At 41.8% G+C, this 16677-nt stretch overlaps 1 protein-coding gene across 1 annotated transcript in view; it reads right to left on the bottom strand.

The window, feature by feature from the left end:
* ANKS1B (ankyrin repeat and sterile alpha motif domain containing 1B) overlaps window positions 1–16677 on the bottom strand; it is a 1114451-nt gene that overhangs the window by 81439 nt on the left and 1016335 nt on the right. The window contains 1 exon segment of the mRNA XM_045084805.1: window positions 1352–1459. Within this exon segment, the coding sequence (XP_044940740.1) occupies window positions 1352–1459 (108 nt within the window).

Raw genomic sequence — 16677 nt, 5'->3', positions numbered from 1 at the left:
TAAGTTGGTGGAGTTGCTCATCTAAAGAGGCATTTTAGGATGTTTACACTGACGGCACCTAAATCTTTCCCTCCTTTTGTGTAGCAAAATGAAGGCAAGACAATAATCTCTTTCCAGCCTTATTTCCCCTCTAACTTACTAGAGGCTTCCTTTCCTGGGAAGAAAAATAGGTCCTATTTCTCCTTTCACTGCTCCCAAAGCCCTCAACTAGTCTCCAAATGTCCCAATGTGTCCCGATTCTCCCAATACGTTCCTTCTGATTCCCTCTTCCAGCACATCTCCTGCGCTCTCTGACATGGCTGTATATCTTCTCCTCCTTTCAAAACAGAATCAGACTCCAAATCTTAGCAGCTCCTCTCCTGCCTGGCCCTCCGCTGTGCTGGTGGTAGCGAGCGGGCTGTTGGCTGAAGCTCACTGATAAGAGGCTCTCTGCGGCATTGCACATGTTAGATGGAACTCAGTTCCAATCGCTTCTCCGCCTTTTGGCTAAGATCAAGTGTGGGAACTTAGCTCCACCTAAGGGCCGGGCTCCTGTGCACTGCTCTCGATCCCTGCCTCTGCGGCCACGTGCAGGAGAGGAGTCAGAAGCAAGTGCAGGACTAACTGAAGAGAACAGAGCTGGAACTCTCCCAGCAGTCATGGAGATCCTGGCTTTCTGAGGAGTTTCTGGAAAGTTCCAATAGGCCTCACAAAACCAGGGCCGGCTGCGGGTTCTTTGCCGCTGCCGCCTGGCTGGCCATCAGCTGCCGTTTTCTTGTTCACTCTGCTCCTGCCTTCTGGCCTTCCTTCTCCTTCCACTTCAGTTTTCTCTCCCTTCTGTGGGTTCTCTCTCTAGTTGTTCTGCCCCATCATCCTAAAATGTAGCTGAACTCGTTTCTTAAAGTTCTCTGGAGTCTCTCTTTTTCATTTTTGAAGTGGGTAAGGCTGACGAGCTTGCGCTGCCTAAAAACCAGAAGACCCTAAGGTTAGCTTTAAATCGATCCTTCCTTAATTGTGGTCCTCCATTGATCTCTTTCCTGGGGGTTTGAGGACTTTGACAGAAAACTCATTTCCTCTCACTTGGTGCAGATGGGCGTGTGGGAAGGGGGGAGAGGGAGCGATTCTTTAAAGGTGGTGGTTTGTCAGATGTGCATCTAAAAATCTCAAAAATAGATATTTAACTAATTGAGAAAAACAAATCTCATCTTACAAAATACAATCAAAAGTGAGATTGTTTTTTATATAAATAAGGTAAGCTACATGGAAAACAGCCTGTACGTCCCGATCCATTGCATTGGTCATTGTATTTTATTGCACAAGATCATTTTTGAGGATAAGAGTGGAGAACAAAACGGACCAGCTGGGCACTTACCCTGAGGGTGATGGACCGAGGGGGCTTCTGGGGTGGGTCGTCGTGCAGCCTGTCTCCCAGAGATGCCAAAATACGTTTCCTGTGGCCAATCAAATTGATTTTTAAAACCTGAAACGACATATATTTGGGTTAAATATTTCGTTTGAGAAAAAATATTTTATATGTCCTAAAAGACAGAAGAGTGAAGGGATTTGTGCCTTTACCTCTGCCCCCTGGGAGATGCGGTGTGAAATCAGAGTGGGCCCTCGAGTCTGGAAAGATGGGAATGGCACGGGCAGAGTCCACTGCAGTGGACTGGAGGCGGGAAAACAGAGCCGACACCGCTCCTTTTGCTCAAGCTGCCCTAGAGCCCACTTCTCCACTCGGCAACCACAGCGCTTTCCAAAGGAGAAGTCAAGTCTTTTCCCTTACCAGCAGAAAACTCTCCAATAGCTTTCTATTGCTCCTATTTCTTTTTTAAAGATTTTATTTATTTATTTAAGGGAGAGAGAATGAGCACGTGTGCACAGAGAGAGAGAGGAAGAAGCTGACTCCCGGCTGTGCGGGGAGCCCAATGCAGGGCAGATGCTTAACTGACTGAGCCACCCAGGTGCTGCAAAGGGCACACCGTGGAAGAGATGACAAAGGGAAGCCAAGACCTGCAGACAGTCTCAGGCCCCTCCCTAATATAAATGCAGAAAGACATGGCTAATATAAATGGCTAATATAAATGCAGAAAGACAACCCAGGGTTACTCCTGGAGCTTTACAAATGCTTCCCCTTTCACCATCCCAACATCCTTCTCTAGAAGGTATTCTTCTTCCTTTCCAGAAGAGGATACTAGAGTTCAGAGTGGTTAAGTAGCCTATCTAAGGACCAGTACACAGTGGCTTTAGGATTTAAATCAGGTTTGCCGGATTCCAAAATTTATTTTATTCCAAGGTAAACTGCAAAGTGTAGGCGCATCTCCAAGTATTACTGCCTTTTTGAAACAGCGTATTATACATCCATTCATAAGAAACGCATTTATCTCTTCTCTGCCCATGTATAGTACGAGGACAGAACTGGGACTATTTGGCTTATTAGTTCCTAAAGTATTCTACCTATAGTGTAAGTAATCTAAAAACACCCCCCACCCCCCAAAAAAGAACAAAACCAAAAAACCAAAACAACTCTCTTTTGAGTTTCAAAGGGGAGAGGTAGGCATTTCTTGGGCATTCATCCCATACGTCCTTGAATTTTTATTTGCCTATTTGTCAGTGAGCCTATTGGCCTTTCTGCCTAAATTGATTCTGACTTTAAACCAGCGGTGTGCTCTATTCCTTTCCTATCTACGCTCTGACCCAAGTTTGACGATGATGGGGACCCCAACTGTTAATCAAGGTGAGTGTCCACATGTACCGTATCCCTATAATTTTGTGAACCTTCATCCTGATCTTTGCAGTTGGCCCCCCTAAAACAGCACCTGTTCCCCACAGAGCATCTGAGTCCATCTCTGTGTCTTCTCACAGCTGCTTAAGGCTGGTGGAGCAAAACACTCACAACACTCCATGTGTAAGTGGACCACAGTTTCACGTTTGAGCAGGAGACTATTTTCTGCTTTTAATGGCCCCTTTTCAATGTCCCTTTCTAAGCACTCCTGATTTCTGGCTGGCCTTTTAGCTGCAGTAGGAATAAGTAGGGACAAAAATATATACCAGCTTCAGTCTAGCTGAGGGTTCAAAGCCCTTTAATCTTGGAAGGATGGTTTGTTTTAATTCTCCCTAAATTCTTTACCCTATGGTTGTCCACGCAGAAGCCCATCTGCTGTCCAGAATGCTGCCACTCGCGTAACCCTGGGTTGTCTTTCTGCATTTATATTAGCCAGCTTGGCACTTCACTACCTAGAGGAGTTTAGCAGTTTTCATCTGGAAATTTGAAATCTGGAATTTCACCATATACTCCTCAGAGGATTTATAAATATGCTAAAATAAGTGTGGTCCCAGTGCCCAGGACTTGCAGGCAACATTATTTAAATGATCCAGAGAGATGCCCTGATATTTTTGCATTGTTTCTTTTTTTTTTCCTGAAGCATCAAGATCAAAGAATTCCTCCATCTCAGAAAAACACAACATTAACCTTTTCAAATGTATTTGCAAGTCTAAAGAACACTACATTTTCTCATTCCCTTTTATTCACATTCTCAATTACTTTGCCAAAAGGCTTCTATTGAATATAAATTCCTCCCATAAAATCCCCATTGGCTTCCTCCCAGTGGCTAATTGGACCTGATGCTCACGCTGCTACCGCAGGCCCCTGGGTCCTGCTAAGAAATGTTTTTTATAATAATGAAGACATTCAAAATCATTCTGACAAATAACTGACAGTGAATAACGAATTAACTGTGGTAAGACTGAGCTGGTGTAACCCCCGTGGCTGCTTTTGGTTTACTCTCCAGTGATTCCATCTGGGGCATGTGACCGGACCTTCCGATCTCAGTTTTCTCACCTACAAAGTGAGGAAGTTGTTGCCGATCCCAGCGTTGTTGGGAAGATGAAGACTGAGGTTGTGAGAATAACAGGCACAGGGTGGCCAGAGATATGAAGCAACCTGCATGGTGGGCTGCACTCTTAGGAAGCATGGAAATCCTGACCCACAACGACAGGGACTTGATGATTTCTAGAAAGTTCATCTCATCACGCAAGTCTGCTGGTGCTTTGCAGGCAGAGATGGGGCTAACCTTGGAAGAACTCCCATTGAAGTGACATGTACTGGTAGGAACGGGCCTGGTTTCTAGCTATTAGCTTAAAACGAGGACCTAATGTAAAAGAATGTATGCTATCCTCTCTTGCACACTATTTAATCCCCGACAGGAGGTAAACTGAGGCACTCTCTACCCTGGAGCTCCACTTCTGCCTCTTTCACAGAACTACCCAGAAGAGGGTATGAAAAGAAAAAAAAAATTATTGATTTTCCTTACTACCTACAGTCCACTGTCAAGTCCTTAGAACAGGCAGAGTGACCCTCCTCTAGGGACTCAGCTTCCTCGATGTTATACTTTGCTAAGGGCAAAAGGCAATCCTAGCCCAATCCCCAGGATCCTGTAAGTCTAACACATTCCTTTGGAAACTTCCTTAATCTCTATCCCCTAAGATATGTGTTGGCAATCATCCTCCAAGCATATGGCCCACCGGGTAGACATCTGAGGGGTCTCATCATTGAGGGTTTATGAAACAATAATAAATGACCTTTGCCAACAATAGCCAGCACCCTCCGGATCCTGGAAACCTTGCTTCCAAAATACTTGGGAAGCTTACACTATCCCTAACCCACTCCGAACTTGAAAGTATCTAATGGGCCACTCCTCATGACCCCAGGGCAGCTCCTTCTGCCCAAGAGCTCTGTTCCTGTGCTCTGTACTTTAATAAAACCACCTTTTTGCACCAAAGATGTCTTATGAATTCTTTCTTGGCCTTCAGCTCCGGACCTCACCTACATTCCAAACGACATCAGGTAAACAGATAGATACAGAGAATGAACAAATTAATACAGTGATGGTTCATGTCAAAAGCATTTGAGTAACTCCTTATTTATTAGAAACGATCCCATATTACCCAAGTTAGCGATGATTACCATTTACTGAACATTTGCTATGTTCTAGTTGTGCTAGCAACTGTGCCAGGTGCATTACATATGTGCAAGTATCTCATTTAATCCTTCTAATAACATTATCATTCTTAGTCTGGAGATGCAACCTGAGACAGAAACACCGAGGTCACACTGCTAGTGGCAGGATGGCTGGGACATGCACCTGATTCTTAACCCGCTCTTTACCACTCCCCATACTTTTCTTGCCATCAACTTCTGCACCATTTGGGCTCAGCTATCCTATTGGTCACGTATTAGGAGGCTTCTTAAAATGGTGTTTTTATTTTGAACTATCACGTTGAAAGCATTTACATTGGGTTTTGATCATCTGAAACCATTAAAATAATATAGCTTTCGTTCTGGACTAGGCTTGTAGAAGTGTTAAAGCTCCAGGCCAAAAGAGCTCAGATGCAGATATAGGCAAAGGACCGGGAAGTCCAAGATTCGATCCAAGTTGGCTAATATTAGTGCTAGGGAGGGCGGCATCTGACCACAAATCTCCCAAGTTGACAATTAAGAGATCCGACTGGCGAGACCATAACCGAGAGACTATTCCGAAGAAAGACAGTCATTACGGGAAAAGTCAAGTCCTAAGGCAACTGGGTTTGCCTCGTGTGAGAACAACTTAATATCCGATCATCGTTGTAAGCAGACGGGGTAGTAATGGAATCCTGTCACCCCAGGCACCATAACTGATGACCAGTCAGTTTGCCAAGCTTTGGTTTTCAAAAAGCTAGAGGAATGATTACCGTGGTAGAGATTTCTGTATGGTTTTCATTACTGTTTGGGTGTTAAGTGAACTGCTTATCAAAGGAAAACAATGGGGACAATGAGGAAAAGTACTGGTAATATAGCAGGAATTTAGTTATTCTAGATATTGAACCAATTTAGTTCAATTCAAAAATCAATATTGAGTTTCTTCCATGGATTATTTGGCAATACACAGAGGAAACTCCGAGAAACCGGACATGAATAACTACACAGTCAAACTATTAGCTAAGAAAATCTAAAAACTATTATACACACGAGCATAAGGATGTGGTTCCAGCTGCTGAATTCTGATAAGGAATAAAAGTAAATGCATGTTTTCTTAATGGTTTTTATTACAACTATTATGAGAAATGTGGGCCAAAGGCAAGGAATGTTGTGGAACTGACACGGGCCTGCCTCATATCGGCATCCATTCATCAGAGTAGTAGCTGCCTCTAGGAATTTTCTCCAGGATCATCACTTACGCAGGACATCTTCAGAAACCCTGCCGCAAATCCTGCCAATAGAATAGCTGTGTGGAGTGACAGCACTGCAATGTTATGTCTTTCACGTTTCTGGGTCTAGCTGCAGGAATTCTGCTAGACAATAGCCTGCCTTTACCCTCACGTCTCAATCTATGTCATAGCGCCTGTGAAAGTCAGCGTACTGACACTTCCCTTTTTTCTTTTCAATACAATATAAACTGAATGTGAATTTAACGTGATATAAACGGAACATGTTTTTTCTTTCTCTGCATTTAAAAATTAAACAATGTTTTGATTATAATAAAAATACTGCTTTCCCACTGTAGAGACAAAAAATACAGAAAAAGGAATAAGGGAACAAGTTCTCCGTAGGCTATGAACATATAGATATACTTCCTTTTCATGTTGTCCCCATGATTATATGTTATAGGAGCCATAACATAAGTGCAGTTTTCCCTTCATTTTTTTCACGCAATATTAAAGCCAAAAAACTTTCCTACATATCCAGCTCTCAGGAGACATTTTGAATAACCCCATATTACCAAGTTACTGCTTTAGAGAAGCATGGGGTAATTCATCAACCATTTCCCTTTACTGTTGGAAATTTAAACTATGATTTTTTTTTTTAAGATTTTATTTATTTATTTGACAGAAATCGCAAGAGTAGGCAGAGAGGCAAGCATAGAGACGGGGGGGGGGGTGGGGGGTGGGGGGTGGGGGGTGGGGGGGGTGTGCAGGCTCCCTGTTGAGCAGAGAACCCTGGGATCATGACCCAAGCTGAAGGCAGAGGCTTTAAAGCCACGGAGCCACCCAGGTGCCCCTAGACTATGATTCTTTTCCAGATAGCAAACATTCCACGTACTAAAAAAAAAAAAAAAAAAAAAAAAAAAAAAAAAAAACTCATTACCCTACCACCCTACCACCATTTCCATCCTCATGGCCGTGTTTGCACAGACACAATAAAAAAACACTGGAGAAAACTGCAACAATGCGCATGGTCACAAAGAAAAAAAGCCATGCAGCGACAGTCTGTTTCCATGTTCTGCACGAAATCTCAATCCATTTATTGCGGGCTGGGCCAAGTCCTCCAGGGAAAATCACAAGTCCACGTTACGTTCCTCCGTGTCACATTTTGCATGGGTTCCAGTTTGGGGCTCAGACTTCGCTGACAGACGTGAACCAGCACCTGCAGCGGAATGCTCCAGGGATTACGCAAGCAGCGCCGCGGCGCAGGCCGGCGACTCGCCATAGCAGCGCCGTGGGACTGCCTCCCTTTTAGTTCTAGCTTTCTTATTTAGAGGGGGATTTTTATTGAAATGGTATTTAGGGCAAAACAGCTTTATCCCGCCTTTGGAACCGTCCTTCCCTTTTAACGGGCTAGGTAATTTCCCCTTTGCTTTTCTAGGTGTTTGTTTGCCCACTAAGCCAGACGAGGGCGCGCACCAGGCTTCATTCAGCTCAGCGGCTGCTAACCACGCGGCGAGTGTTCCGAGGAATTCGTACGCTCTTCAATGCCCAGAATGGAAGTTGAGTTGGAAGTTTACCTGCTTTGTTCTCATCTGCAGAACTAAAATTGCCATGAAATGTGAAATTCCTCCCCCTCCCCCTGCTCCCCAGTAAAAATTTCTAAACACTTGCCACCTGAAAGCATCCAGGCAAAAGTGTCTTGTGTGTCATCCAATTTCAACTCCCACAATGCCAGAAATCCTCGTTTGAACTTGCATTTGATTTTTGACTGTGACATTTTCTCTCCTATTTCTCGGGCTGTAATAATCCACCTCTAGTATAATATGGTGGATAGGAGGAGCTCTGAAGCAGAACATCATGACATTTTGTTCTCCCCCTGGTTCTTCTTCCGGCTAGGTGATCTTTAACTTCTTTGAGTTGGTATCAAAGTTGAGTGATAGCAAAGGGATAATAATCATCTCATGCACACACATTTCACATTTATTGGATGTCTTTCCTATATAACTACCACGTTACACAATTTGTAAGCCACAAGGAAGAAAAATCATTCAGTTCTCTAGGGCTCTCAATCCAGTAGATGGAAAAAATATTTTTAAAATGGTCTGTGTATCTTCTGTATATTATCTAGATGTGTGTGTATCTATGTATCCATTCACCCCTCCATGCCTCCCTCCATCCATCCACTTACATATCTGTCATCCAACCATCTATCTAAATAGACGTGTTTACACAGCATACCAAGACTAAAAGGGATTTCTGTGCATTGAATGGGAATGATTATGAAGTTCCAGAAATCATAAACCATTGACCCAAGGCATGATTTCTTTTTTAAGTATAACAGAAACTTGAAGCTTTTTACCCTAGCCTTGAATAAACCTATCAGCAAAATTTTTACTATTACTGTTGTTATTTGTGTCATTATAAATATCTCTCAGTAGATTTTAGATCAAGAACCAAGCCTTTCACTTCCCCATTCCTCTCTCTTGTTAATCTAAAATATTTTTAACTCCAGCCACATCTCCTCCAGGCTCCCAACTGTGGCTTAAATATACAATACTTCCACATATCCTATGAATACGGATATGAATGTCATGCTCTCCTTTTTAGAACCTTGCAAGGATGAAGTCAAGATTCACCTGAAGCTTTCCTCTCTCCCCTTGGATTACTGCAACCTCTCTCTGAATTGCTGACACTGGGATATCCCGGCTTGAGCTGTGTTACCCACTTAACGTCAGAGAGGGTGTCAGTGCATCCCAGAGTCTCAGAGCACTTAGCACACAAGTACCACTTGGAGGGGTGTCCCTAAAATCTCAAATCGGATCCCCTCTGCTGTGGACAATGAATAGGGGAGCCACCTCTGAAAGACAAAGAGGAAAAGAACATCTACATCCTATTGCTCTTTGCTTCTACGATATAGTTTTCTATTCTTTCTGAGCGTTAGCACCTAATTCCTTTACAGTCTTGCCACTAGTGATGGAAACCTGACTTACCTCCTATCATCTGGAACTCCTTCTCTTTATTTCTAACACTTCATTAAAAAAAAAAAGAAAAAATCCCTCTGACTAGATTTTCCAGATTTTCTTGTCCTTCTGCTAATACTTTCCATAGCAACTGCTACTAAATCATCAGCACATAGCAGTTTGTATAAGAGATGTCATCAAAATACAACTGTGCCAGCCCGAGGGGAGGAAAAGAGGTTCCAAGTTATATAGCCCCAGAGAGAGCAAAGGACAGAGAGAGTGAGGGGGGGGGGACGTAGGTTTTTGGAATACAGTCTGTCTCAATAAACAGGAAATACTAATTATGAGGAAATGAGACAATCTTTGCATGCAAAGAGAGACCTTAATGGTATAATTGCCTCTGAGCATTTAAGGGTTCTGGAGGTAGAAAGCCTTCTTTTGTAATCAATGAGAATCTTAGGTTTATTTGTAAAGCTCTCAGAATTACCTCTTGATGAAGGTACTAATTTTCTGATTATATTTTCCTATAAACATCACTCCAGAAGATTAAAAAAACAAACAACCCAACCAACCAATCAGTTCCTAACTAATTTCCCTGTAAGTTACTTTTAAGTACAGCTTGCTGCAAATTAGGTTTTCATAGGAGAAATTTGGTTTGCATTGCTCAATAACCCAATCGTTGGGATTACTGAAGGAAAAAATTGTTGCGAAAGAAAATGGGAAATATGCGCTATATCCCACATCTGAAGTTATTCTTGGAGATGTGATCATGAGCTAAAAGCATTTGAAAACTGCAAATCACTTTGCAGTATTATTAATACATAAAAATGCTCTGCATCTTAAGAAGTAGAGAGGCTACAGTCTGGCTTATGTTTTGTTAACTATGCGGGGAATTTTTGGCTACTGAGGATATTTTTCAACTGATTTTCGTTCCGTTTTTGAGATCATAAAGCTTATCATCTATTATATTGTATGATGCACGTTCTCAGTATTGTAAATGATATTATGTTTAAAAAACCTCATTATTAAGAGATGCCAACATACTACACATTAAACTCAATATGCAAAATACATGACTACCCATATTTGTATAGAGAAGCTTTGACAAATTCCATCTGAAGGAACAAGTGAGGGTTATTCAGTTTTTGGATCATAAATGGTCTCTTTTGCTCCTTTTGCTGCCTCCTTCGTGCTGCTGTGTAGCTACTTTAATGACATAACACCCTCCTTCAGTGGGTAGAATAGTGAAAGATGCAGTGAATTCAAGCCAGTCAATTCTGTTGCTTGTCAGTAGTTCTGATAAAAGAACGTGGTGTGGGAGGAGGTAAAAAGCTACCTCAAACTAGCTAAAATGAAGGTTTAAAAGTGCATCCATGGATTTTACTTAGCCTAGCCAGCTACTACTGCACTTTAGAATCAGGTGTTCATCCATGTGTGGGCGGAAAAAAGAATGTTAGGGGTTTAAAAAAGTATTTCTAGGGAAAACAGATGTTGTGGGTCCCAAGGACAAGCTCAAGATGAGAAAGCAAGATGATACTGAGAGACAGATTTTTAATGATCCCTTTACTTCCATATCTCCTGGAGAATCATGTAACAGTAAAACTGGGAATCATACCCACTAGAATGGGAATCTATACCCACTAGAATGGTTAAAAAACAAACAAACAAACAAAAACTGACAACATCAAGTGATGGTGAAGATGTGGAGAAACTGGACCCTCATCTTCCTAGTGGAGATGTAAAGTGGCACATCTACTTTTTGGAGAACTGCCAGTATCTCACATTATATCCCTGTTTCTTACCATAGAACCCAGCAAGTCCATGCCTAGGTAGCACACAGGGACTTATAAATGAATTTTTAAACAGCATTATTCATCATAATTAACAACTGGAAACAGTCCAAATGTCCCACCCACTGGCAAATGGTAAGTAAAATCTACATATTCACACAATGGAATACTACTCGGTAATAAAAAGGAAAAGACAAAAGATAATGCCACAGTATGGGTGAATCTCAAAGACAGTATACTGCGTACAAGAGGCCATACATGTAGCATGACTCCATTTATATAACATTTCTAGAGAAAGCAGATCAGCGGTGGCCTAGGATAGGAACAGGAGTGGGGATGACTGCAACAACCATGAAGGAACCTTCTATGGTGATGAAGATATTCTAAAACTGGATTGCATTATTGGTTGGACAATTTGTAAAAATTTACTAAAACTACTCAACTGTATACTTAAAATAGGTGACTTTTATGATCTAAAATTATATTGCAATAAAGCTGTTAAAAAAATGAAAAACATGGTTCTCTTGGGTGGCTTAGTTGGTTAAGCGTCTGCATTTGGCTCGGGTCATGATCCCAGGGTCCTGGGTTCAAGCCCTGTGTGGGGCTCCCTGCTCAGCAGGGAGCCTGCTTCTTCCTCTTCCTCTCCCTCTGCTGCTCTATCTTGCTTGTGCTCTCACTCTTGGTCTCAAATAAATAAATAAAAATTTTAAATCTTTAAAAAAATGAAAAACTCTGGGAGAAAGCACTCAGTATTTAGTAAGCATTAGTATAAATCAGGCCATTCCTGAAGGCTGTAATTCAGATTGCGTCAGACAGAAACCACTGTCCCACTGGAGGGTACTAGGAACCAGCTAAAATGGTGGGCAACCAATAAACTGCAGGATGTCTAGGATATTTCAAAGGAAATGTGACCAAGAGGGCAGCTTTGCTCTGGGGGCTTATGCTGTTTACTTCTAGGCTACTGGTCGAGTAGGACACTCTTTGTTACAGGTGTATAGCACACTAGTACTTAGAACTTACCTTTTAAGTGTCTTAAACTTTTAAGTGTCTTTTATGACTTGTCTTTTAAGTGTCTTAATTCTCCTAGTCATGACATTTTGGGGTAAGAATGCTTATGCTTTCTAAATGGTTCCCGCAATACTTTGGGCATGTCTGAAGAGAAGGTAGTGATCACTAGGAGCCCCCATAGATTCTGTAGGGCTAACAGGTGGTGATAATGAGATTCCCTTAGACACTTGGGAACAGGGCTGCATTCGAAGCACTAAATTAATCACACCCATAGTGTGAATGGAGACAGAATGACTTTTCTGGCCCGGCAAGAGCCAATGGAATAGACTGGCAATCTATCACTTAATCTCTGATCCTGACACCTGGCTAAACAAAGAAGGTGTATATCAGAGTAGGGTGGGCGTGGAAGCAAGATCCCAATGTGGAGGGCAGATCCCAATTGTAAAACAATGGATAAACACTCCCAGAAAGCCCAGCCTTAGTAGCACTGTTGGTTGGGAGATGGGGCTGGAACCTGGAGAAGGAAGCTCCATAAGAGGTATTGTCAGTCACTGGGTAGAGGCTGTTCCATCAGGCCTCACATTTGAGCCCTCTGAGGTAGCCCCCAGAGCTCCCTTTCCTTCCATTGCATGAGCACCGGGAAGCACAATCCCATCATCAGGTTTCCCAGTGCCCAGATACCAGGAAAGGAAGGGCTGGAGGTGGGGGGTGGGGAGTCCTTGACCATAATGAGAGAATTCTTCTCCATGCAGGTTAACAGATCAGACATCTTGTCTATACGCTGTTCTCTCATCAATTACATCACTACCAGGGAGGCACCAGGATCTGCTCAAGAGGGCGCAGGGATGAAGAGCGGAGCTCCGCGTCAGGGTGACATGGGTGTGAGTCTTGACTCCGGCACCTGCTATCTATGACTTTGGGTCAACTCCTGAACCTCTTCAGCTTCACCAAACTCGTCAAAATAATGTTAAAAATAGTATTTACCTCTTCATATAACATGGAAAGCCTGTAGCACAGAGCCTGGCATAAAATGAATCTCAATAAATGATAACTTTGGTGTTTGATTAAGTCTGGTTTCTGAACCACAAGGGCCGAGCCTTTTCTGGCAACTTGGTTCATTCCTCCGTGCAATGCCACAGCTAGAAGTGTTCAGCAACTAGTCAGGTGTCTTTCCTCTGCAAACGGCCCCTGTGCCATCAGCCACTCTTCTTTCCGAACTTCAGTGGTCTCATTAAAAGCAAGGTTTTGTCACACTGTATTCTCTTCCCCTTTTTGACAGGGTTATTAGTATGAGGTTGACAGACCAGGAGAATGCCACAGATCTAGAGTCTTTGGTTTCAACAAAGCACTGGATGAAGTCTTTCATTATCTCTAACTAAGATGGTGGGCTCTATGAGAGAAAAATTAACTGGATTCACAGCTGGTTGTACATCTACACCCAAGAGACATGATGAATGACTCTGTCTCAATCTGTAGGGGGGACCACTGATTGAATGCCACAGGGCTCTGCCCCTGGATTCCGCTCTATTCGGTATTTTTATTAACGGCATCAAAGCAGACGCAAGAGGAACATTTATTAGATTTCTCAATACCATAACACTGTGAAGGGTATTTAATACGGTAATAGGCCAATGCAAAAGTCCAAATTCCTTCCATAGGCTGAAAGGTCATGCTGACACCAAAAAGATGCAATTCGACAGGGACAAATGTAATATTCTTCACTATGGTTCCAAAAAGAAATCAACTGTGTGCGTTCAAGATGGGTGATCAAAGAGATCACTTTTTCACAGTGCAAAGAAATACCTGAGCTCTCAGCTGAACACAAGAAGAGGTTTGGCAGAAGACACAAGACTGAGGGTTGGAGAACACACAGAGAATGTAGACCGGCCTGTTGATCTTATCATTTCGGTCTTGCAAGGTTGGTAACTATCTTCCTTTTAGGAATGAATAAGCCGAGGGTAAAGAGTTTTAGGAACTTGCCCAAGTGGGTGACAAAGCCAGGATCTTAGTCCAGTTCTGACTTCCAAAATTCATGCCCCTTATATTCACTGTCAGAGTTGTCATGAGACCCAAGGGAGGCCATTTTAATAGAAGTAAAAGCATGGCACTTGGCCCACATATGCTCCAAAGCTGTTGATCTTGGGGCACCCGGGTGGCTCAGTCGTTTGAGAGTCTGCCTTCTGCTCAGGTCATGATTCTGAAGTCCCAGGATCAAGCCCCGCATCGGTCTCCCTGCTCAGAAGAGAGTCTGCTTCTCTTTCTGCCCCTCAACCCTCTTGTGTTCTCACTCTCTTTCTCTCTCTCTCTTATAATTAAATAAGATCTTAAAAAAAAAAAAAAGGTTGTAATCTTTTCCCAGATACTCATTTAACTGTAAGCTTGAGGGCTTCTTGAAATGACTGGCATTTTGTTATAGTATGAGCCCTGCAGTTTATCTAAATCTTTTCAAGTTTATTCATTAATATAACTACCACAGGAATGATTCTGTCAATTTTTCTTCTATTCCTTTTACTCTTACCATTGTTCCCAAACCCTTAATGCCAGAAGCAGCAGCCCTGGCCAAAAAAAGGTAGCGGGAAATTTGAGGGTAATCTGAAAGCTCCACCAGCCAGTGATGAATCCCAGATAATGAAAACATTGTTTTTTTAATTAAGGTAATTTTCAAGGGCTGCATTAGTGGTTCAACGTTGCATATTTACATGATAAAACTTCAATTACCTTTATATAATGAGGTGCTGTGTTAAGTAACCTTAGTATAATTATATGCACATAGAATATACAAAATTTTCACTTAATTTTTAAAATTAGTGTACTTTATGGTTAAATGACACCGTTTTACCCATTGTTGTTGGAATACTTATTGGAATTCTTATATATGTATACAGATTTATATATATAAATTTATATTCTTAAATATATACACACATATATTATGTTCTATATTCACTATATAATACTTGGAATTCCAAATATTATATAATATACAATACATACTCTTCTTCAGTATATTATATATGTGTGTTTGTATAGATATAATCCAATATATATAGTATATAAAATATTTAGGAATAGTTCTAAATATTGAATATAATTTATATTAGGCATAATATATATCTATGTAAAATCTATATATGTCTAATACATATACATAAACACATTTTTTCCCCTCCCTTACCTAAGTGCAGTTCGCTGACTGTCCTTCAGTTTTTCCTGGATATCTGGAATACTATATGGTGTCTGAGTCATGCTCTGTGAAGATCATTTGTCACTGGGCCACAGTGTTGCCACAGAAAGTGGCTGAGGAGAAATTGCACACTGGCCTCAGCAACATCCCAGAAGGTTTTGCTTTTTTTAATAAATACTTAGGAGCCATTGTTTGTCATTGTCACTACACAGGGAAAGCAAGAGTTGACATCAGCTACTGAAAGTTCCAGTTACGGGTGCCGGGGTGGCTCAGTTGTTAAGCGTCTGCTTTTGGCTCAGGTTATGATCCCAGGGTCCTGGCTCAGGTTATGATCCCACCGTCCTGGGATCAAGCCCTACATCGGGCTCCCTGGGTCCCGGGATTGAGTTCCCATCAGGCTCCCTGCTCAGCGAGCCTGCTTCTTCTTCTCCCTCTTCCTGCTGCTCCCCCTGCTGTGCTCTCTCTGTCAAATAAATAAAATCTTTAGAAAACTAAAATAAAAATTCCAATTAATGGAGGGTTTACAATAAAAAAAATAATCCTTTGTGGGGTGGTGAACATCTTTCAATTTTCTCTCTGCCCAAGGCAGCCACGATTGACAAAGCTAGAAAGTAAAGTCATTAAAGCAATGGAGTTAATTAGCTGCTGACGACGGTGCTAGTCCTGTCCGCCTCTACTGCGGGGAGGGATGGCCACTGTGAGTGCCCAGGTGGACTGTGCCATGGATAAACTAAGAAGCTCTGCTGTAAACTGTCTTATAAAGACATGTAAAGAAGTGATATTTCCAGGGGGTGGAGGATTCTTTGGGGATCAGAGCACTTAATCTGTGATAAAGTGGGACACTTCTTTCAGGTTTTTAAGGCATAGGAGCTGCACCTTCTTTTTGAATGTCTGTCACCTCCTCTCTACCTGGTAAGCCCCTACACATCTTTCAGTATTTCAAGACCAAGTTCAAATATTCCTTTTGTGAAAGATGAAACTTCCACCAACACCCTTGTCTTCCATCCCTGTCACCTACCATCCCGAGCTATAGCCAGGTGTTTACATGTTTCCTTGAGGCCAAAATCTTTCTTCTTGAAGGCAGAAATAAGCCTTATGCTCTTTGTATTCCTAGCATGTAGTATATTAGAAGGCGGCTCAAAAACAACCAAACCAGACCCAGACAGAGAAATCTCAAAACAAATAATAGGCACAGACCTTTGAATGACAGTATCAAATTAGTTGCGCTCCAACAAAAAAAATCTACTTAGGATACTGTACAAAAAAAATGAAGCACAGTGTCTTTATTTTGTGTAAGGCTTGTAAGCTTGTTGATCAAATTTATGAGCTTGAAACAAAAAAAGCAAAAAGAAGAACAACGCTTTCTAAAAAATAGATATTGAACTATCAAATAGAAAAGTAATATCCCTACTTGCCAATATAATTCATTACAATTTACAAGCCTCCAGTGAAAATCAAGTAATAAACAGTGATTTAGTATTTGGTAGAAAATAGAGTTTAATATATAATTGTCACCGAACTCATTACTACATATAATGTCATTCAGACAGTGAGGAATTACTCATTTTTCCCTTCA

The sequence above is a fragment of the Mustela putorius genome, unplaced genomic scaffold (assembly GCF_011764305.1).
Source record: "Mustela putorius furo isolate JIRA1106 unplaced genomic scaffold, ASM1176430v1.1 tig00000788_pilon_pilon_pilon, whole genome shotgun sequence".
In the NCBI taxonomy this organism is placed as follows: domain Eukaryota; kingdom Metazoa; phylum Chordata; class Mammalia; order Carnivora; family Mustelidae; genus Mustela; species Mustela putorius.
Note: the sequence above shows the minus strand (reverse complement) of the source record. Positions and strands in the feature narration are given on the sequence as shown.